This window comes from Ascaphus truei, chromosome 3, assembly GCF_040206685.1.
Source record: "Ascaphus truei isolate aAscTru1 chromosome 3, aAscTru1.hap1, whole genome shotgun sequence".
Classification (NCBI taxonomy): Eukaryota; Metazoa; Chordata; class Amphibia; order Anura; family Ascaphidae; genus Ascaphus; species Ascaphus truei.
In genome coordinates, this window is record NC_134485.1 from 71,995,784 (window position 1) to 72,018,216 (window position 22,433).

At 49.4% G+C, this 22,433-nt stretch overlaps 1 protein-coding gene across 1 annotated transcript in view; it reads left to right on the forward strand.

Moving 5' to 3' along the window:
* Positions 1-11,134: 11,134 nt before the first annotated feature.
* LOC142490648 (DNA polymerase alpha catalytic subunit-like) overlaps positions 11,135-22,433 on the forward strand; it is a 203,279-nt gene continuing 191,980 nt past the window's right edge. Inside the window, exon 1 of the mRNA XM_075593066.1 lies at positions 11,135-11,270. Within this exon, the coding sequence (XP_075449181.1) occupies positions 11,135-11,270 (136 nt within the window). The remainder of the gene's footprint in view (positions 11,271-22,433) is intronic.

The following is a 22,433-nucleotide window of genomic DNA, read 5'->3' on the forward strand; positions in this document are numbered from 1 at the left end:
TACGGGACTATTGGTGACTTTTGGGAAGTGAAGTGTGGGGTTGAGGTCCTGCGAGGCGGAGGATAGTTGTGCCTATTAGTGTTGTAGAGGTGACACTGTGGATGTTATGGTTATATGTTCTGTGTTATCTGCCTATAGTAAACTGTTTTACCTATACTCTAGTGTATGTGATTACTATATGTGAGTCCTGTGTCAGGGGTCATTCTACCCTTAGAATCCTACACAGCTGTAGGTGCTGTGTTTATATGAGTTTCGTTCCAGAGGATACACCCCAGACTCTCACTGGCGGAGGTTCAGGCCTCCTGTGAGTCTGACAGGTAACGCACCATACACCTGGTAATACATATAGATTCCCCTCACATGCACCCTACATGAGATTGGGTGGGGGGGAGGAGCAGTGTTACATGTTAAAAGTGTGTGGCAAAGTACACTGTATTGTACTATTAATCAGTTAATGTCTGCGTCCAGCTGCTGGGCCTCTGGTTGCCACAAGGCGCCAGCTCTCCAATGCTGGCCGCCTCTCTCACCAACAGGAGGCCAGGTGTGGGAGAGAGGCCGCTGCAGCTAGAGAGAGCAGGGGCACCAGAGGCCTGAGACCATCCCCAAGGTAAATGTGTGCTGTATGTATTTGGGGACAGGGGAGTAGTGTTGTATACATTTGGGGATTGGGATAGTGTTGTATGGTGTAACGCTTGTGCTGCCCATGAGCAAGACAGGACCCTGGTACTGAGGTGGGGAAGTAGAGAACCACGCACCCACATTAGCAGAAGCGTGCCTGGCAGGCGGATTGTCAAATGTAGGCGGGTCTGGGTTGGAGAGAGTGGGTTAGTTCTGATACTTGCCAAGGTCTTGGAATGGAGAGGTCAGAATAGTCAACGTCCATTTAGCCGTGGTCTGGGGTTGGATAGGTCAGAATCGTGGAAGTCCGTATAGCCATGGTCTGGGTTAGAGAGGTCCGCAGAGTCGAGGGTAAGCCGGGGTCAATATCCAGAGGGGTCCAAAGTCAAGCCAAGTCGGTACACTTAGAATCAAACTGCAAGAAGAACACAGGACAAGGAGCAAGGCACAACAGACACAGGAGCTCAAGGCTACAACAAATTATGCTCAGCAAAGCAGGAAGGGAACTGCAGGGTATTTATAGCACACAGGAACCAGTAGCAAGGGAGGCGGAGGCAAGGATTGGCTGCAGGAAACAAGTGGGCTAGATGAGTACTTGCCACACAGCGGGAGAGCAGTGCACGGCGTCACGTGTACGCAACGCACAAGAGAGTAGCGCGGTGCGTCCGAGGGGGCAGAGCTAAGCTCCGTGGCACTCTAGAAGAGCTGCACATGCGTGCGCGCTCTGTAAGCAGAGCGGGGGTGCGCGCACACGCTGGTGCCAGAGTGGAAGTCTGTGTGATGACAGGTAAGGAGGGAACACATCCCGATTCCTTACATATGTATTGTGATACAATCACTGTCTCTAGGTTATAGAATAGTGCAGCTACTGGACTTTCCAGCATGCAGGAGGTTAAAGTCCTCTGTAGAAGCTTGCTATAGCTCCAACTAATTGAGCGGGCTGGACTCCTGATTGCACAGGGAGTAAAAACTCAGGAAATGGCTTGCACAGAATGAGACTACTTTTCCCCAGAGAAGGGGAGAGAGAGAGAGCTCCCCAGCTAAGAAGAGGCTGGCCAGTCCCCTAGGCTCACTGGACGGTGGTCGCGGAACCTGCTGGGACTGCCTGGGTTGTAAATCCCAGTAAAGAATGAAGGACAAAAGGCTGCGCTGAAGCAGAGATGTCCTGACCTTAACACTGGAACGAAGGAGAAGAGGGATTCTCTGAACTCTCGCAGAGTCTAGAGGGAATTACCTGGAGCCCCAACAGAAACAGATAAGAGATAAACACTATATTGACGTGCCGATATTGTGTATATTGTTTAGAGAATAGTACATGTTTTGAGATGTCAAGCAGCTTAGATGGCGGCTACCTTTAGAGAGGGCTGCAGCTGCTGTGTTGGTACCACCTTGAACCCTCTCTTAGTGTCATCTTTGGGCGTGATCTCCAAGGAAAAGTACCAGTCGGCCTCATCGCGGCCTGGGTAGTTAGGTACAGCAGCCAAGTGTCTCACTCCCCCTGGTGAAATCTCTGTCAACCCCTTCTCCAGGTGGAAGAACTGTCCAAATCCTTCTTGGGCAGAGATTCTATGGCATTCCTATTTGAATTCAGGGTGAATCCGCAAGGATGATATGGGCAGTTCACCTGCTTCTTACAGATAGGCCCAGATCAGGGTTCTCACCACATCCACATTAGTCCCCAATATGATAGGGGAATTTGGGTGTTCCCAGGGCTCGGAACATATCAAGGCTTCCACTTCCATGGGGTGGGATTTGTTGGTATTGAGCTGCTTGGTACTGTGTTGGTACCACCTTGAACCCTCTCTCTGTGTCCTCTTCGGGCGTGGTCTCCAAGGAAAAGTACCAGTCGGCCTCGTTGCGGCCCGGGTAGTTAGGTACAGCAGCCAAGTGTCTCACTCCCCCTGGTGGAATCTCTGTCAACCCCTTCTCCTGGTTGAAGAACTGTCCAAATCCTTCTTGGGCAGAGATTCTATGGCTTTTCTCTTTGAATATAGGGTGAATCCGCAAGGATTTATGGGTAGTTCACCTGCTTCTTACAGATAGGCCCAGATCAGTGCTCTCACCACATCCATGTTGGTCCCCAATATGATAGGGGAATTTGGGTGTTCCAGGGCTCAGAACATATCAAGGCTTCCACTTCCATGGGGTGGGATTTGTTGGTATTGAGCTGCTTGAATCACGCCATCAATGGGTTAGTCTTTGCTACAAAGACCCCCTAATTTCATATTTTCAGTTGGTGAGCTCTCAGACAATCCTCCCCTTGGATTTGCAAGCACTATCACCTGTGCTTGCAATCACTGCAGCTCTGTCTCTCTGCTCTGGCATTGGAGGAATTCCCACACACCCCTGTCTTGGGATTGGCTATCTGCCCTTCTTATACTGGGCTTTCCCTTTTCCTCATTGCTGAGCATAAACCAAGATTCACTTGGATGTAACTGTGTTTGCCACAAACACTCCTGCCTTAGCCTTGCCCTGTTCCTGAGACCTGCTGCATTCACCCCAGGCAGAGGTCTGATTTCTGGTTCCTATACTGAAGCACTGGATCCCCAGTGCTAGCCTTGCCTTGTTCCTGAGACCTGCTGCATTCACCCCAGGCAGAGGTCTGTTATCTGGTTCCTGTACTGAAGCACTGGATCCCCAGTGCTAGTCTTGCCTTGTTCCCGAGACCTGCTGCATTCACGACAGACAGAGGTCTGCTTCCTGGTTCCTGTACTGAAGCATTGTATCCCCAGTGCTAGTCTTGCCTTGTTCCTGCGACCTGCTGCATTCACCCCAGGCAGAGGTCTGCTTCCTGGTTCCTGTGCTGAAGTGCTGGATCCCCAGTACCAGCCTTGCCTTGTTCCTGAGACCTGCATTCTCCCCTTGCAGAGACCTTATCATGGGCCGTTTCAGCTACTCTCACAGAGGCCATTCCCGTGCTTCAGCAGCTACACTAAAGCGGTGTGCACCTGACTTCCTGTTGCCGGACTCCAGCCTGGACATCAACTACCCTACCGTCTCCAACCCTGACCCTGGCGTGTCTATGGATTACCCTGGCTTCTCCAACCCTGACCCAGCTACGATTGACTATGGACTGCGCATTCCTGAACCGGCTTCGTGGTCTAAGGTCGGTGTATTCGCATCCCCACCTCAGCCCCACTGTCCGGTCCCGGTTTGTGGCGAGCACGTCCGTTACAGCATTGAAGCCAGGGTTGGGAGCCGAGCTCCGAGGCGTCGAGAGGGTCTGTTGTGGAGGACCCTGGTTATTATTTTCCTCAAGATTCTCCTACGCACTAGGCTTTTTAGAGTGGGTCGCTTTGTTCTCTCCTTTGGAAGACTCCCGAGATGTTTTGGGAGTATGGAAGTGCAATTGAACCTCCTGCTTCTGTATATGGCTCATCAATTCCAGGAAGCTGGGGGGTGCCGCGGCCTTTGGGGCGGCTCACATCATAAGGGCTATAGGGTGCGAGGGTAGAAATCCTTTCATAAGCTAAACAAGAAAAAACACAAAAGCGCACCAAGATGAGAGATAGATATTGTATTAGCAACAAATAATAAAATTAGTAACTTACATATAAAATTTCTTTAATAATCCCCGATCTGGTGTCTATCACAGGAGTAGGGCATCACATAGGAAGTATGAAGGGTAATCTCAGTTCTGAGAGATCAGACCCGCGCGCTGGGGCTGTCTCTGTTCACTCTCCTGTCCTCCACGTGTGGTAGCGTGGTGCAGAGTGTAGCACACATGTGCAGGAACCGGGTCCTTCAATAGGTGTCCTTAGGATGCCTGTCTGTTTTTGATAGCATAGAAACGATCGGAAATAAGCAGGAACGGTACACTTGAGTGTGTACTGGTGGTGGGTAGTAAAACCGCCAGCCACAACAGTCGCGACGAGTTTCGCCTGAAGAAGTTTACTTTGTTAAACGAAACGCGTCGCGACTGTTGTGGCTGGCGGTTTTACTACCCACCACCAGTACACACTCAAGTGTACCGTTCCTGCTTATTTCCGATCGTTTCTATGCTATCAAAAACGCACAGGCATCCTAAGGACACCTATTGAAGGCCCCGGTTCCTGCACATGTGTGCTACACTCTGCACCACGCTACCACACGTGGAGGACAGGAGAGTGAACAGAGACAGCCCCAGCGCGCGGGTCTGATCTCTCAGAACTGAGATTACCCTTCATACTTCCTATGTGATGCCCTACTCCTGTGATAGACACCAGATCGGGGATTATTAAAGAAATTTTATATGTAAGTTACTAATTTTATTATTTCTTGCTAATACAATATCTATCTCTCATCTTGGTGCGCTTTTGTGTTTTTTCTTGTTTTGCTGATATTGGTATCACCATCGGGGTTCCGGTGGAGACCACATTTGGAGGTGGGGGAGACACCTCATAAACACAGAAGCAGCAAGAGAACTGAGAGGGATCAACAATCCAAGCTTAAAGAGCCAGAGCGCGGACTGAACTTTTCATTCTTTTCATAAGCTGTTTGAATCTGTACTCATTTACTACAGTCGCAGGGATAACTTTCTTCGAGAGTAAATCCCCATAAAGACTGTTGTAAGAGAACAAAACGTGAACAGCTCTTCTCCCTCCTTCTAGTGGAGAGCACAAAACTGGGCCAAGAGTTCATCTTCGTTATCCTCGGCAGTGTAAGTCTGGTTGATGAGTTCGACAAACTCCTGGGCGGTGGCTTCCCCCTTGGTCTCGTGGTGCATTCATACAAGTTGGACTGCTGGGGGCTGTGGGACTTGACTATTCGCTGCCTCTTCACGACATCGGGGCAGGACCATTCCTCGAACACGTGCAGGGTATATCCCCTCCGTGCTCCAAACTCTTCTTCTCCAAAGGGAGTGGGTCATATCCCGGAGAAAGCTTTGAGTTTGCGATAGTTGTGGGACTGTGAGGACTGCGCTAGGCCATCCACCAGTTGCTGTAGTGTTCTCCCCAGAGTCTGAGCCTCCTCTCAACTGGTGACTATGGCAGTCATACCGGCAGCTATGGACTGACTCTGGGCTAGCTTCATTCCTTCTGGGGGTATCTGAGTGGAATGGGGGTTCAGCCCGGTAAGGTATCTCTGGTGTGGGTCCCGGACTGAAAGTTACCATTGGTATTGGTAGATCTGGGTATATCAACGGGTAACCCGTGGGCAAGGCTTCTGGAAAATGAAGGGGCCATCTTCACATAGTTCATCGTCAGCGACAACTATGACTATACAACAACGGCAGGTAGGGTCCCACTTTCGGCCTAGGCGCCGGGCTCTGACTAAGCCAGGAAACCGCTTAGTGAGGTGCAGACTTGCTGTGGGGGTGTGCCAGCCAGGACGTCCCCCACTGCGACCACTTGGTGGGGAGATTCTTGAAACTCCACAGCCCACAGACGGACCTCTTGCTTGGAGGGTACAAACATGGTTCCCTACATTTTGTTCTACTATCTCGGGCACCCCAGGTCTGAATCTCAGCAGCGCCTCCAAATGAAGCCCCCTTTCCCTATGCCTAAGGGAAACTACGTGTGCTGCTATAACTGTTTGCTCACCTTGAGGCCTAAGCCTCCCCCGCTGGAAGCCTCGGGTGAGCTCTTTCTCCTTATCAGTGCAGCGCCTCCACCTATGAAGGATACCAGCATTGGTGGGATAACCCCTCACAGGAACAATCACAGTAGCGAATAATACACACACAGGGTATATAACTAACACATGCATAACAATAACAACTGTACCCACAGTGTACACCCAGTGGCTCAACACTTGGTGATTCCCCCAAAGTACTGAGGGTGCGGTGACACCAATACCCTGTGTCCTTCCCAGTCAGTCCCACCCAGGTGTGAGGTAGCGCTACCCCTGTGAACCGATGGTGCATGTATACCTTCCTGGGCACTCCTGTACCCAGGTACAGCTAGTGGAATTAGGATCATTCAGGTCCCATGCAGCGAGGCCTCCGACATCAATCCCTTTACTCCTTATGATCCTGATCTGACTTGTGGATGAGCTCCACCTGGAGTGTCTCACTTGAATGTTCTGGATCCTGTGGCCTGGTCCCAGGCTGTAGGGCACTGGTGCAGAACTAGCATTTTAGGGGAAGAGTCCCTATCTGGGGCTTTCCCTATAATACTCCACTACAATGGCTCAGGGCCTAGCTGGGGCCTGGGGGCAAGATGTAGGCCTAGTCCAGGGAAGCACTGCTCCCTGGACACTACCTGCTCTGTTGCCTCCTCCGTCAGAACTGATTCGCGGGCTTTCAGCCCGCGGATGATATCCTGTCCCTCCTGCTCACATAGCTCTATTAGCTGGGACTGCCCCATGTGACACTCCCTCCCCCTCAGAGGATTTTGGGACTTGTAGTCCCGCGCTGTGTTTGCGGAGCCATCGTAAATGACCACCGCACTCGGCACCAACTGCACATGCGCTCCTTCCCAAGATGGCCGCCCCCACACTCCCTATAAGGCGCGGAGCTCCACCGGGCATTTCAGCAGTTACCTCTCATCGGAGGTATGGAGGGGGACTCTGCTACTCTTGTTTTTCTAAAGTGTATTTCTTGGAGAAGTATGATGTCAGCATTTTTCCTATTATAGTCTGCCATCGCTATTCTTCTTTTTCCTGGACAATTCAGACCCTTTAAGTTATGAGAAATTATATTTATTGCCATTGAGTCTGTAGTGTCCCAATGCCTCTTAAAACCACTCTAAAGCCAAGACCGCTCAGGGAGTCCCTCAACAGCAGGAAAATGGGCATCTTTGAACAGGAGTGACAATTTTCTGCCCTACAAGGCATGGGAAGGAAGGACAAAAATGGGGACGGGGGTAAAAAATTATAATAACAAAAACTCAACGAATCAGGTATGGCCACTGGTGAGCAGATGATATTGATAAAGAACGCTAACACGTTCGAAACGCATTGGATTTTAATGTCTTGATTACTCAATAAATTTTCACTTTTGTTACCTGGGTCCTCTCCTTGCTCCTACCGGATCGTGCGCTCCTTATATCATCTGCATACCATATTCTTCATCATGGAAGCAGCACATCCATCCAGCCACACCAGGATTCGTGAGTAATTATTTGGTTTTTGCTACAGGGATATCCCCAATGAGATTGATGGTGGGGGCTTTTGCTTGCTTCCCACTACCCGTCTTCAGGGGGTGTTTACCCATAATTGCTGGCTTTATTACCTACATGTCTTATCAATCCTGATATTATTCTCCTTGGATGGTGGTTTTGGTGTTATTGAACATTCTTCCTGGCATTGAGCGCTCCTCCACCCCCTATCTATGGCCACTGGTGACCCTAATTCGGCTGCCCTTGGGGGTGACCTTACAGCGAGGTCATCCAAAAAGTAGGTATTGGGAGCTGGGAAATCCTAGGTCCCACCAACCCAAGGGTCTTTGTCGGCAACATGGTTAGGCACCAAGTCACCCAAAGTGTGACACATGAATAAACGGGGCAGCCCCACTCCTCCTTCGCCACGGGCACACTTGTATATATTTATAATAACAGCTTACAGATTCACATAACCATTGCATCACCACTATGATACATCTAGCAAACCTTAATGGATACAGAACTTTTTTTTTTATTATTATATTTTGGGGGCATTCTGGTATCACCAACAGCATGCTTTTTTTCACTGGCTCTCTAATATTTCAGTCCCTAGGCCCTACTTGTTCTTCCCTTCCTTCATGTATGTTCAGGCCTGACAGTCCTTGGCTATGGACGCAACTTGATACCCCTATATCTCCACCGAAAGGAAAGATTTAGTAATGTCCTTACAGAATTCGTTCGGGAATCCTTAGCTCAAACAAATTCTGGAAGAGAGGCACGATCCTTGGTTATGATGTTGTTAACTCCTCACACTCCCGTACCACTGACGCTAGAGCTTGACATTTCTTGGTAAAATATGAGATGAATCTGATTGGGATTATGCTGCAGGCAACTTTATAGGGTTAAGGGTCCTATTCCTAACATGCACACCCAATCCTCTCGTGGGAACAACTTTTCCAACTTATCCCAGACTTGCCAGGAGTTCATAGAACGGGCAGACGTTGCTTCCCGGTCTGCTAAGAGCATGCGTTAACCTCACACCTGAGCTACTTAGCATACCGGGTCCAACCTCTTACCTGGCGACAGTAAGTCTGGGGTGTGGCTACCAAGTGTGAAGCGCCCATACTTCACACTGATATCTGTAACTTGACAATATCCCGGCCACCCTAACACAGAAGGTCTCTGAGGCTTTTCAACTCCGGACTTCTCTAGACACTGGAGCACCAACTTCCTGCCTGTACATGTAAAACACCATGGAAATACAGTTTATTTTTACATGTATGTTCTGTATATGCAACAAATATAAAACTTATATGTATGGTCATGGTTTCTTTCTACCTAGCTGCACTCCAAAAATTAGAGTGCTAGCTCTTTCCTAGCGCAAGTTATCCACTTAATTGTAGGGGCTCTGTGATGTGGGTTGCAGTTTGACCTATAATCGGTCTGGGTTACAAGCCGACATACAATGTATCCGTGCTGGCTTTGGTCGGTAACCGCAGACGCGCGCCACCAATTCACCTTATTCAATTGACTTTGCGGTTTCAACGTCTGTGGTCTGGAAACTGATACCTATCTTTAATGCTACTTAGCATGGTAGCATGCTTAGCCAGCTACTTACTCACAGGCACACTTCTTCAATTTAGCGCTTGGAACAGCGCTAGAGGCTCCCCCTTGTGTCGCAAATACAGTTAGCACATTTCTCATTCATTCATTTAACTGCAGCTAGCTTCTGAGCTGCAAAACGGGGACAATAAAGGTAGTGTAGGGGAAAACATTGTATTAGGGTGACAATACATTTTAACCCCCTCTGTCCCAACACGGTTTAGGGTTCACAGCCGGGCATAATACCTTTAGTATTGGCCTGGTTAACCCTTTCACTGTCACACCGTCGCTGTCCGTTCATTAAGTGGGGCTGTTAAATTAACCGTGTAGTTCCTCCCAGGGCCAGTTCTTTAGCACCGGTCGATCTCTGAAATTGGCCATGGATACTAGACCCTCCTCTCTCCCCTGTAAACCCTGTTTCCTCCGTGGTAGTCCCAGCATGATCATGTATTCACCCCCTCCGGTTGCGTCTTTCAATTACCGGCCGCAGCCTGTAACTGCTCCTGTCCTGAATTACCCCCATCCAACCATTGGTCACCTCAGGTGTGGCCGCTCCAACCTTCCGCTACCACTCTGGCCAATACCACCCTCCATCTGCCTCATAGCAGCACTCACCCTCCTCATGCCGAGGACTCTGAGTCCCTCTGCTCCTCCGCATCCACTTCACTGCCAGGGAAATCTTCCTCCAGTCCGCTCCATCATCTGCACTCTCTACCCGCTCCCTGCTGCCATCTGCTCTGCCACTGAGACCTGGACCTGCTTCAATTCTGCTTGCCGAGTCCACTAGGGCCACAACAGGAAGGTGCAATATCTCTTTAACTTTTTAACTTGTAATTGTATCTTCAGCCACAACGGGACGATATCCCTTTAAGAACCTAATTGCTGCCAACTAAGCTCTCTGCCTTTCTTCCCCCGTGCAAGGCTCCTCATTTCATTCCAGTCTAGATCCATAGCAGCCTCCTCTTCTACAGCACAGAGAGTACGATCCGATTTAAGGCCCAGTTTCTCCAGGAAGGCGTCCCCTTCTTCCAGCTTCCTCATGGAGAGAGCTTTGCCACCCTTAACTACCAGTAAACCAAAGGGGAAGATCCCCAGGCTGGGGTCTGGTACGTAGGGGTCTGTGGCAGCAGTCGAGTTGTAGTTCTGCCTCTGAATTGTCTGGGAACATATTAGTCGACCATTTTATGAAATCCTCAGAGTCTGTAATGGCTTAAGGGACACCCCTTACCCAATGTTATTCCTCCTGTCCCTATTCTCTGAGTCTGCCTGTCGGTCATCAAATCTGATACCAGGGATTTTAATTTAGAGGTGTTTTTTTCTGTTTTATGTTGGGCTTTTATTGTAGCATCCAGGTTTTTTTCAAATTCATCAGTCCTGCTGTCAATACTGTTTATGTCTTTCCTCAATTCCGCCATCTCAGCTTGGAACAGAGACTTGATTTCACTAACAAACTCCTTAAGGTGACCAGGTCTCTGTCCCTCTCAGATCTCCGGTCCTCCATACCCTCTCTCTCCGAGTTGGACCTCCTGCATGAGGCTTGGGCCGCAGGTCCTCCCGCTCATGCCCAATCCGCTTTCTGAAAGTAATCTGTGAGATCCAGTGAGGTTTTCCTTGATTTGGACCGGGTCGACATCCTGAATTTATCCGCTGTCCGTTGATAGTATTGGATATGCGTTTTTTCCAATTTCGTGCTGTTTTTCTTTAATTAAAAGTGCCGTGGAATGTGGAGCTCAGGGTTCAGGTATCCATTCCCTCAGCCATCACACATTTTTAACTGTGCAAGTCCCCTTTAATTGTAGAGGTTGGGATATGCTTTGCCTTTTGTTTTGTTTTTTTGGATGGGTTTTGAGTTTTGAGCCTTCTCAGCCTCTATCCACCCTTCTGAGCTGTCAATGGAGGATCCACCTCACTGCCTCGTGGTCCCGGTAGCCATCTTGGATCAGCCCGACATCAACTTCAATGCCTCTACGGACCGAGCAGCCTGCGTGTCCCCCTCCTCCCCTCACCACATGGGTAGACAGGAAGCAGGTCGTTCTCCTGCGGCCTCGATTTCACCCCCCTTCCGCAGATCGGTGCACCGCACGGGAGGCCAACAGAGAGATGTAGAGGAAAAACAAGATGGCCTCGCTCCCGTCACCTCCATGGCCCGAGCAGGCAGCGCGCTCTCAGGGACCATCAAGTAGCTTGGGGGGGTGATAAGGGGCCTCCGGTTCTCCCTTCATTAATTATCATGATCCACTACTCACCCCTCGACTGCACAATCCACTAGGCTCTCTCACCCCGGCCGTGCCAGATTGGATCCCAATTTAAGCTTTAGTTCAGTGTGGGACCAGCGGCCATTTTTGGGCTCTCGTGAGGCTAAGGCCTCATCCAGGGTGGTGCTGAGCGGGCACGCGCTCATGCTGGATGCGTTGCGACAATGCACGTGGCCTGCGTGAGCGGGCGGGCGCGCCTGCTCGGTGCTCAGCCACTTGCCAAGCAAGCAAAATTGATTTTGCTGCTCGCAAGCGCATCACGTGAGCAGTTTGCCCAATGAACCAGCTCCATGACGTCGGGGCTGCGCCCCCAGACGTGTGCGCACCTACCCTGCCAGGAAAAGCACGGACGAGCAGGGTGCAGCGCTGGAGCGCCAAGGCGCCTGATTCCACCCTGGACGAGACCTAAATCAGAGAGGTTCCGCAAACCTCAGGTGATTCCCCGGCTCTTACTTTTAGGAGACTAGATACGTGGAAAGGCTCCAGGACTTTGAACCGTTATTTTTTATTGTTTCTTTCAGTTTTTTTCCACGGTTTTGGGGGGTAAATACTCTGCGTTTCCGCAGAGCTGAGCTGATGCGCGGCTATTCTGCTCAACGTCCTGGCCATGCCCCACCGCATCACATATTTCAACGGGCATATGTAAAATGGCAGTAGGAACAGGGCACAGTATCTCTCCAGTCCCAGAGATGGTAGTGTATATATATATATGAAAATATAGTAAGCATAATCATTACCATAGTGACATCTGACCCAGATGGGATCAAACACTCGCGCATTATGGGTAGTAACACACAGACTACCAATAACTTCTTGATAAAGTGCATTGCCTGCACGAAACATGTAGAAGGGCTACTACCCTCGATTTTATGTGTCCCCAATAAAGCAATTATTTTTGGTCAGACCTGCTTCTCTCTCATGTTGTGTGCTGCACACACTTGTTTTGGATCGTTTGGACTTCGGATAAAGCTGCACGCATAAGGAAGACTGCTGGGTGTTTATGTGAGTACTCATACCTTTAGGCTAACCCAATGAGGATAGGAGGGGTAGTCACTTGCTCACCCCCTACCTTCAGGGTTCTATAGAGCCTTTTTCATGAGGTTTAGAGTGTTACAGGATTTATTGCTCAATTGTCAAGCATGTTCTCCCTTGTCTTTAATGGACTCAACTAAAGAATTATAGGACCAGGCATTCGAGCATCACTTTATTTCAATATGTATACCAATAATGGTCCGGATCCGGATTTCTAACTATACCACCCTTAGCATCCGGTACCTCTACATAGTAAACCTGTTTAGCTCCCTTTTCATCTATATATTCCATCCGGTTTTTGTAAATGCTCCTTCCAATGTGCCATATACCTACTATTATATCTACCTTGTTCTGATTTTTGTAAGTAGAAGGTGCCCATACTGCGAAATATGAGATTTAGCTTTACATTGTAACTAGTGACCCCTGTACATATCTACTATCTCCATAGTATCTTCTGGAACATAGGGATATTCATATCCCCAGATTTTCTTGATCCTATCCCGGATCATACAATCAACCTGACTCAGACTCGGGCTCCTCTTTAGGGAGCTCAGCCATAGCCACGTCCAATTTTACATCGTCACTGAAAAATACGTGGTCATCTAGTTCTTCAGTGTGCTGTATATAGGCCTAATTTTCCTACTCAGAGTTCATGGGGCCCCCCGGCCACCATTGTACTATCTTACCCCATCGGCCAGACACCATGTGTGTTATACTAATCTCTGGGCACCATCCAGCAGCAAATCCATGTTGACCAGGAACTCCCTCTGCGGATGTTGCTCCCGATTCTGGGGTGGCAAGGCAAGTGGTGCAGTCAGCAACACAGCAGCCAGGGGGCATCTCCCCATAGGAGGGAGAAAAGAAACTTCACTGATAGACTCACTGATTGCCATACAAGCTCCAACAGCAACAGAGCAAGCCCCACCGGGCGCATCTTCGTGACATCATGATCCCATGGCAAATCAAGGTGGGCCCCAATACACTCCAACCCTCTAGTAACCCCTTCGGAGGGGGGGGGGCATTGCATATATATGTGGGGATGGGGGAGTAGTGTTGTATGTATTTTGTGGGGGGCGACTATTGTGTTGGACGGTATTATTATGTATGTATTGTGGTGAGTAATTATTGTGGGGGGGTAATTATTGTGGGGGGATTGTGTGGGAATTCTGGGGCACTGTATGGCAATTGGGCTGGCGTGTTTATGTGTGTGTCTGTCCAGAGGGGGGAGGAAGGAATTAGTGTGAGATGGGGGATTGAGGGAAGGAGGATTGAGGGTTGAGGGAGCGGGATTGAGTGAGAGGGGTCTAATGGAGTGATAGCAAAGGTGTGGAGAGTGTGAGAGGAGAGAGGGGGTATAAGATAGGGAGTGAAGAGAGGGGGGAGAGTGAGTGAGGAAGAGAGGGGCAAGAGTGAGAGACAGAGGGGGAGAGAAAAACATGGGAAGAGGGGGGAATGGAGGAGGGGGAGAGCAAGAAGATGTGAGGAGGGGTGCTCGCAAGATCACGGGCGGCAGATCCCTGTCAAAACTGTAGTTCTGGGCCCTGGGAAATTTGTCTGTGGCCCTGGCTGGCCCCTTTAATTTCAGCTCTGGGACCTCCTGCTTCCCGAGATACTTACCTATGTAGGGGATACCAGTAGCCACTCAACTTAGCTAGCAGGGTTCACATAAACGCAGATTTTCATAGCACCCGGGCTCTGCGGGCCAATAAGAAGTTGTGAAATCATCAGGTTCAACTTCCTATTGGCCCACGTGATGCAACAGCTTTAAACTTAGCTGAGATACCGGTTCCCCCTTTGGTAGGGTGACCATTTGTCCCCCTTTTGCCGTGACAGCCCTGTTTTTTTGTGTCCTGTCCCAGTTTCCTGTGTGTCCCGGATTTGTCCCGGGTTTTGGCCCCGGTTCCGGTATGCGGCGAGGCGGCGGTGGTGAGGAGGATGCCATGCGAGAGCAGGTAAGTTTTTTTTTAACTATGTAGAATGAATGGTTGCCGGGGGGCGGGAAATAGAATGCAAACCGGGCCACAGGGGATTGGCTGCAGGTCAGAGGGTGCCGGGGGCGGGACTTCCGCTTCCTCCTGCAGAGCACACGTAGTGTGTGTGTGTCTCTTCCTGCTCCTGGCTCCTCTGTCGGCTGCGCAGTGTCTCCCCCCTCTGCCCGCCCAGGGTGATAGGAGGTGGGTTTTTGTGCCTTTGCCTCCTGTCCTGGCTGCGTGTGTGTGTGTGTGTGTGTGTGTGTGTGTGTGTGTGTGTGTGTGTGTGTGTGTGTGTGTGTGTAGTGTGTGTAGTGTGTGTAGTGTGTGTAGTGTGTGTAGTGTGTGTACCAGTGTGTGTGTGTACCAGTGGTACCAGTGTGTGTGTGTGTGTGTGTGTGTGTGTGTGTGTGTGTGTGTGTGTGTGTGTGTGTGTGTGTGTGTGTGTGTGTGTGTGTGTGTGTGTGTGTGTGTGTGTGTGTGTGTGTGTGTGTGTGTGTGTGTGTGTGTGTGTGTGTACGTGTGTGTGTGTGTGTGTGTGTGTGTGTACGTGTGTGTGTGTGTGTGTGTGTGTGTACGTGTGTGTGTGTGTACGTGTGTGTGTGTACGTGTGTGTGTGTGTGTGTGTGTGTACGTGTGTGTGTACGTGTGTGTGTACGTGTGTGTGTACGTGTGTACGTGTGCGTGTACCAGTGTGTGTGTGTACCAGTGTGTGTGTACCAGTGTGTGTGTACCAGTGTGTGTGTGTGTGTGTGTGTGTGTGTGTGTGTGTGTGTGTGTGTGTGTGTGTGTGTGTGTGTGTGTGTGTGTGTGTGTGTGTGTGTGTGTGTGTGTGTGTGTGTACCAGTGTGTGTACCAGTGTGTGTGTGTGTGTGTGTGTGTGTGTGTGTGTGTGTGTGTGTGTGTGTGTGTGTGTGTGTGTGTGTGTGTGTGTGTGTACCAGTGTGTGTGTACCAGTGTGTGTGTACCAGTGTGTGTGTGTGTACCAGTGTGTGTGTGTACCAGTGTGTGTGTACCAGTGTGTGTGTGTGTGTGTGTACGTGTGTACGTGTGTGTGTGTGTGTGTGTGTGTGTGTGTGTGTGTGTGTGTGTGTGTGTGTGTGTGTGTGTGTGTGTGTGTGTGTGTGTGTGTGTGTGTGTGTGTGTGTGTACCAGTGTGTGTACCAGTGTGTGTACCAGTGTGTGTGTGTGTGTGTGTGTGTGTGTGTGTGTGTGTGTGTGTGTGTGTGTGTGTGTGTGTGTGTGTTGTGACAAACGGCTTACTCCGGGGCTCCGTCGTTTGTCCGGGACTGTTTAGAACACGGTCTTTTAGGGTAGGTAAAAATGATGAGGCGTCACGTACTGTTCCTTTAAACAGGCTATGCCTGGTTTATTCAGTCCCAGGCACTGAGACTGCCACAGTGCATACAACAGAAAACAGATCAAAACAAAAGCTGCTCACCTGAGCGATAACTTAACTTAGATATCCCTGACTCAGGGTTGGAAGTGGCTTTTCCACTCCCAACAACAAAACAAGGTACTTTTGCAGTCTTACACAAATGAACAGAAAGATTGAACCTGTTTGGGGAAGAGGCTTCTCCCCTCTGTAGTTCAGCAGCCTTCCAGCCTCCTGGCTCTTGTGGGGAGACCAGAGCAAACAGGAAATCAGTCTTTCATACCTGATTCCTAATTAGCATGACAGGTGACAGAAATCAGGCAGCAGACAAACTCTGGTCTGGATCTCTCATCCCTCAGTTCCAGCGCTTGCCAAACTGTGGGATGGAGTGTATGTATTATAAGGCTGCACTCCCAGGCCAAACAGGATAGAAACTGTCTAGTATCCTGGGAGCCCTATATACGGAATTTATTACCATCCCCTGGTTTCTGTCACATATCCTCCCCCCCAGCTCAGACCTCGAGGGATGAGCGACCATGGATATTAGGGAGTGCATCCTTGACAACCCGTCAGCATTGCCATGTTTGTGCCCTGACCTGTGTTCCACAGAAAATTTAAAGGGTTGTAGGCTTAGGAACCACCTGGTCACTCTAGCATTCTTTTCCCTGTTTTGACACATCCAGGTAAGGGGTGCATGATCTGTGACCAACCGGAATTTTCTCCCCAACAGATAGTATTTGAGCGTCTCTACAGCCCACTTTATTGCGAGACACTCTTTCTCTACTATGGAGTAATTTTTCTCCTGGGGATTTAGTTTCCTACTTAAATAAAGGATGGGGTGCTCCTCACCTTGAGACACCTGGGAGAGTACCGCCCCCAGCCCTACCTCAGATGCGTCGGTTTGGACTACGAACTCTTTGGAGAAGTCAGGTGTGACCAACACTGGTTGGGCACAGAGAGCTTCTTTCAGGCTTCTAAAGGCCTGTTCGGTTTCCGGGGACCACTTTACCATTAGCGGTCCTCTTGCTTTTGTGAGGTCAGTTAGTGGGGTTGCCTTAGTTGCAAAATTGGGAATAAACCTTCTATAGTACCCAATTAACCCCAAAAAGGTCCTTACTTGTTTTTTTGTAACTGGCCTTGGCCAATTTTGTATCGCCTCCACTTTGAGTGTTTGGGGTTTGAGTAAACCTCTGCCAATAGAATATCCCAGATACTTGGCCTCCTCCAGACCAATAGTGCATTTAGCGGGGTTAGCAGTTAGTCCAGCAGACCGGACTGCGTCAAGCACAGCTTGGACCTTTGGAAGGTGGGATTGCCAATCTTCACTATGGATTACCACATCATCCAGGTAGGCGGCAGCATACCGAGCATGTGGTTTTAAAATTTTATCCATCATTCTTTGGAATGTGGCGGGAGCTCCATGTAAGCCAAAAGGCAACACCTTATACTGAAAGAGGCCGTCTGGGGTTGAGAAGGCTGTCTTTTCTTTTGCCCTTTCTGTGAGGGGAACCTGCCAGTACCCTTTTGTTAGGTCTAGGGTTGTGAGATATCGGGCTTTGCCCAGTCTCTCTACAAGTTCATCTACCCTGGGCATAGGATAAGTATCAAATTTTGACACCGCGTTTAGTTTCCGGTAGTCATTACAAAACCTTGTTGTACCATCTGGCTTTGGGACTAAGACTATAGGGCTGTTCCACCCACTTTGGGATTCCTCAATTACACCTAGTTTTAGCATTTTTTTAACCTCTAAACTTATAGCCTTTCTTTTGGCCTCTGGGATTCGGTACGGTTTAAGGTTAACTCGGACCCCCGGTTCAGAGACTAGGTCATGTTCAATTACGCTAGTTCTACCTGGCCGTATAGAGAAGATTTCTTTGTTTCTTCTCACTAAATTCTGAACCTCTCGTTTCTGATGAACAGACAGGGTTTCAGCTATGCTAACCTCTGGGTCAGTTTCTTGATTCTCTGACGGACCTGGGGGTACTAGGGTTAACAAGACTTCTCTATCTTTCCAGGGCTTGAGTAGGTTTATATGGTAAATTTGCTCAGGTTTCCTCCTACCTGGCTGTCTTACCTTATAATTTACTTCTCCCACTCTTTCCAAGACCTCATATGGCCCATGCCATTTAGCAAGGAATTTACTCTCCACGGTGGGAACCAGAACTAGTACCCTATCACCTGGAGAAAAAATTCTGACCCTAGCACCCTTATTATATGTATTCCTCTGTGCTTCTTGAGCTTTCTCCATGTGTTCCCTCACTATGGGTAGGACTGCAGCAATACGGTCCTGCATCTGGGCAACATGCTCTATTACACTTCTGTAAGGGGTAACCTCGTGTTCCCAAGTCTCTTTGGTTATATCCAGTAAGCCCCTTGGGTGTCGGCCATACAATAGTTCAAACGGGGAGAAGCCTGTGGATGATTGGGGAACTTCCCTAATGGCAAATAACAGGTACGGTAACAAACAATCCCAGTTTTTCCCATCTTTATCAACCGCCCGCCGTAACATGCTCTTTAAGGTTTTATTGAACCTTTCCACTAAACCATCTGTTTGTGGATGATAGACTGAGGTTCTGAGATGTTTGATTTTTAGGAGTTTACATAGCTCTTTCGTTACTTGGGACATAAATGGTGTTCCCTGGTCAGATAGAATCTCTTTAGGAATCCCGACCCGGGAAAACAGAACTACTAACTCTTTTGCTATGTTTTTAGCTGAGGTGCTACGTAGGGGAACTGCCTCCGGATATCGGGTGGCATAATCTAATATTACCAATATATGCTGATGTCCCCTAGCATACTTTATTAGGGGTCCTACTAGATCCATAGCAATCCGGTCAAATGGTACCTCTATTATGGGAAGGGGTACCAATGGGCTGCGGTACGCCTTGAACGGGGCGGTGATCTGACATTCTGGGCATGAGGAACAATAATTCGTAATTTCTGCCAGAACCCCAGGCCAATAGAAGCTTCGGAGAACCTTTTCTTTTGTCTTTTCCACCCCTAGGTGTCCCCCCAATGGATGACTATGTGCGAGGTGTAATACTACGTTACGGAATGTCTGTGGTACCAACAATTGTTTAGTTGTAACTGATTTCCTTTTATCAACCCGATATACTAGGTCGTTCTCTACCTCGAAGTAGGGGTAAGCAAGTGACCTATCTGGTTGGCCAGGAGTACTATTCTGGTCCCGTATATTTCCCCTTGCTACCGCTAATGTGGGGTCCTCCCACTGGGCCTTCTTAAAACTCCCAGGACTGACCTCTAGGTCAGCGAGGGTCTTATCCGGTTCTGGGGTGGTAAGTGTCTGCTCAACATCTTGATTTGGGGTATTCCCTACCAAAGTAGTGATGGGGAAGGGAATTTTACAGCACTCCTCCTTTTCCCCCTTCTTATTTGGGCCCTCGTCAACCTCCATTTCTGAAAAAGGGAAAGGATTTGTTTCTTCTAATACTTCGTTATGGTCCGCTATTGAACTCTGGGCGCTATTCTGAGCGGGGGACCACATTTTTAGAAAATGGGGAAAGTCGGTCCCTATTAACACATCATGTGCCAGTTTGGGTACAATACCCACCTTGAATTCTAAAGAACCAAACTCTGTTTCAAAAAAAACATCAACAGTGGAATATTCATGATTATCCCCATGTATACAACAAATTGCCACTCTTTGTGAACTGTTTCCCTGTTTCTTCTTAATGGGCAAGAGGTATTCGGACACTAGTGTGACCATGCTCCCAGAGTCAAGAAGTGCCCGAACCCTCTTACCATTAACCTTTACAAATGCCCACAGATGGTTATTCAAGGGGTCCTCTGGGCTAGGGCCCATACATTGGGACAACAGCGAATAAGGTTCCACGCTGTTGCATTGCATGGGCTCATCATTTAGTGGGCAGATTTTTGCTGTGTGGCCCCTCTCATGACAATTTACACATTTACAGTAGGTACATAGTCTGTGTCCCACTTAGAGCCTTTTCCCGGCTCCCCATGTTGGCTATTGCCCTTAGTGTGCGAACCACTGTTGCTTGTGCTGCGTGAAGGGGGTCGCCGCTCTTCAGCGCCCCTTAACCCCGGTACCCTTTTACCGTCTCTGGAAGAGTCCTGGAACCTCGGGTAGTGGGGTTGCTCCACGACTGTGGGTTGCGGGTGCTCTTCTGCTGCATTGTACCTTTCTACGAGGGCCACAAGCTCATCCGCATTGTGGGGGTCACTCCGACTGACCCAACGGCGTAAGGCAGAGGGAAGTTTCCTCAAGAACTGGTCCATGACCAACCGTTCCACGATGTGGCTGGCTGAGTTGATCTCGGGTTGTAGCCACGTCCGGGCGAGGTGGATGAGGTCATACATCTGGCTTCGGGTGGCTTTATCCATCGTGAAGGACCATGCGTGAAACCTTTGGGCGCGAACAGCCGTGGTTACGCCGAGGCGGGCGAGGATCTCGAACTTCAATTTTGCATAGACGTTAGCTTCGGCTGGCTCTAGATCAAAGTAAGCCTTCTGGGGTTCGCCGCTTAGGAAGGGTGCGATTAGACCAGCCCACTCAGCTTCTGGCCATCCCTCTCTCTGTGCCGTGCGTTCAAACGTGAGAAGATAGGCTTCCACATCATCCGAGGGTCCCATCTTCTGAAGGTAGTGGCTTGCCCTGGTCATTTTCGGAACTGGGGCTGCCGCTGCCAGTGGAAGGTTACTGATAGTCCCCCTCAGGATCTCGAGTTCCTGCTGTAAGCCCTGAGCGAACCGCTGTTGCTCCTCTCTCAGCAAGCGGTTTGTCTCTTGCTGGTTTGCATTCGCGTTTTGCAGGGCTTCATTCGTCTTTTGCTGGTTTGCATTCGCCTGTTGCTGGTTGGCATTCGCCTGTTGCTGGTTGGCATTAATCTCTTGCTGGGCTATTAGCAGCTGTTGCTGGGCTGCATTCGTCTGCTGCTGGTTTGCATTAGTTTCTTGCTGGGCTATTAACAGCTGTTGCTGGGTTTCATTCGCGTCTTTCTGGGCAGCGACATTGCGTACCAGCGCACCCACCACGTCTTCCATCTTGTTTGCAGAGGACGAAAAAAACTTTTTTTTTTTTTTCTTTCAAAGTTCTTCAACCCGCAGACCCCCTAGTGCTCTGCCCGCATTCTCCACCATATGTGACAAACGGCTTACTCCGGGGCTCCGTCGTTTGTCCGGGACTGTTTAGAACACGGTCTTTTAGGGTAGGTTAAAATGATGAGGCGTCACGTACTGTTCCTTTAAACAGGCTATGCCTGGTTTATTCAGTCCCAGGCACTGAGACTGCCACAGTGCATACAACAGAAAACAGATCAAAACAAAAGCTGCTCACCTGAGCGATAACTTAACTTAGATATCCCTGACTCAGGGTTGGAAGTGGCTTTTCCACTCCCAACAACAAAACAAGGTACTTTTGCAGTCTTACACAAATGAACAGAAAGATTGAACCTGTTTGGGGAAGAGGCTTCTCCCCTCTGTAGTTCAGCAGCCTTCCAGCCTCCTGGCTCTTGTGGAGAGACCAGAGCAAACAGGAAATCAGTCTTTCATACCTGATTCCTAATTAGCATGACAGGTGACAGAAATCAGGCAGCAGACAAACTCTGGTCTGGATCTCTCATCCCTCAGTTCCAGCGCTTGCCAAACTGTGGGATGGAGTGTATGTATTATAAGGCTGCACTCCCAGGCCAAACAGGATAGAAACTGTCTAGTATCCTGGGAGCCCTATATACGGAATGTATTACCATCCCCTGGTTTCTGTCACAGTGTGTACCAGTGTGTGTGTGTGTGTGTGTGTGTGTGTGTGTGTGTGTGTGTGTGTGTGTGTGTGTGTGTGTGTACCAGTGTGTGTGTACCAGTGTGTGTGTGTGTGTGTGTGTGTGTGTGTGTGTGTGTACCAGTGTGTGTGTACCAGTGTGTGTGTGTGTGTGTGTGTGTACCAGTGTGTGTGTGTGTGTGTGTGTACCAGTGTGTGTGTGTGTGTGTGTGTGTGTGTGTGTGTGTGTGTGTGTGTGTGTGTGTGTGTGTGTGTGTGTGTGTGTGTGTGTGTGTGTGTGTGTGTGTGTGTGTGTGTGTGTGTGTGTGTGTGTGTGTGTGTGTGTGTGTGTGTGTGTGTGTGTGTGTGTGTGTGTGTGTGTGTGTGTGTGTGTGTGTGTACCAGTGTGTGTGTGTGTGTGTGTGTACCAGTGTGTGTGTACCAGTGTGTGTGTGTGTGTGTGTACCAGTGTGTGTGTACCAGTGTGTGTGTGTGTGTGTACCAGTGTGTGTGTGTGTGTGTGTGTGTGTGTGTGTGTGTGTGTGTGTGTGTGTGTGTGTGTGTGTGTGTGTGTGTGTGTGTGTACCAGTGTGTGTGTACCAGTGTGTGTGTGTGTGTGTGTGTACGTGTGTGTGTGTGTGTGTGTGTGTGTGTGTGTGTGTGTGTGTGTGTGTGTGTGTGTGTGTGTGTGTGTGTGTGTGTGTGTGTGTGTGTGTGTGTGTGTGTGTGTGTGTGTGTGTACCAGTGTGAGTGTATGTGTACCAGTGTGTGTACCAGTGTGTGTGTGTACCAGTGTGTGTGTGTACCAGTGTGTGTGTGTGT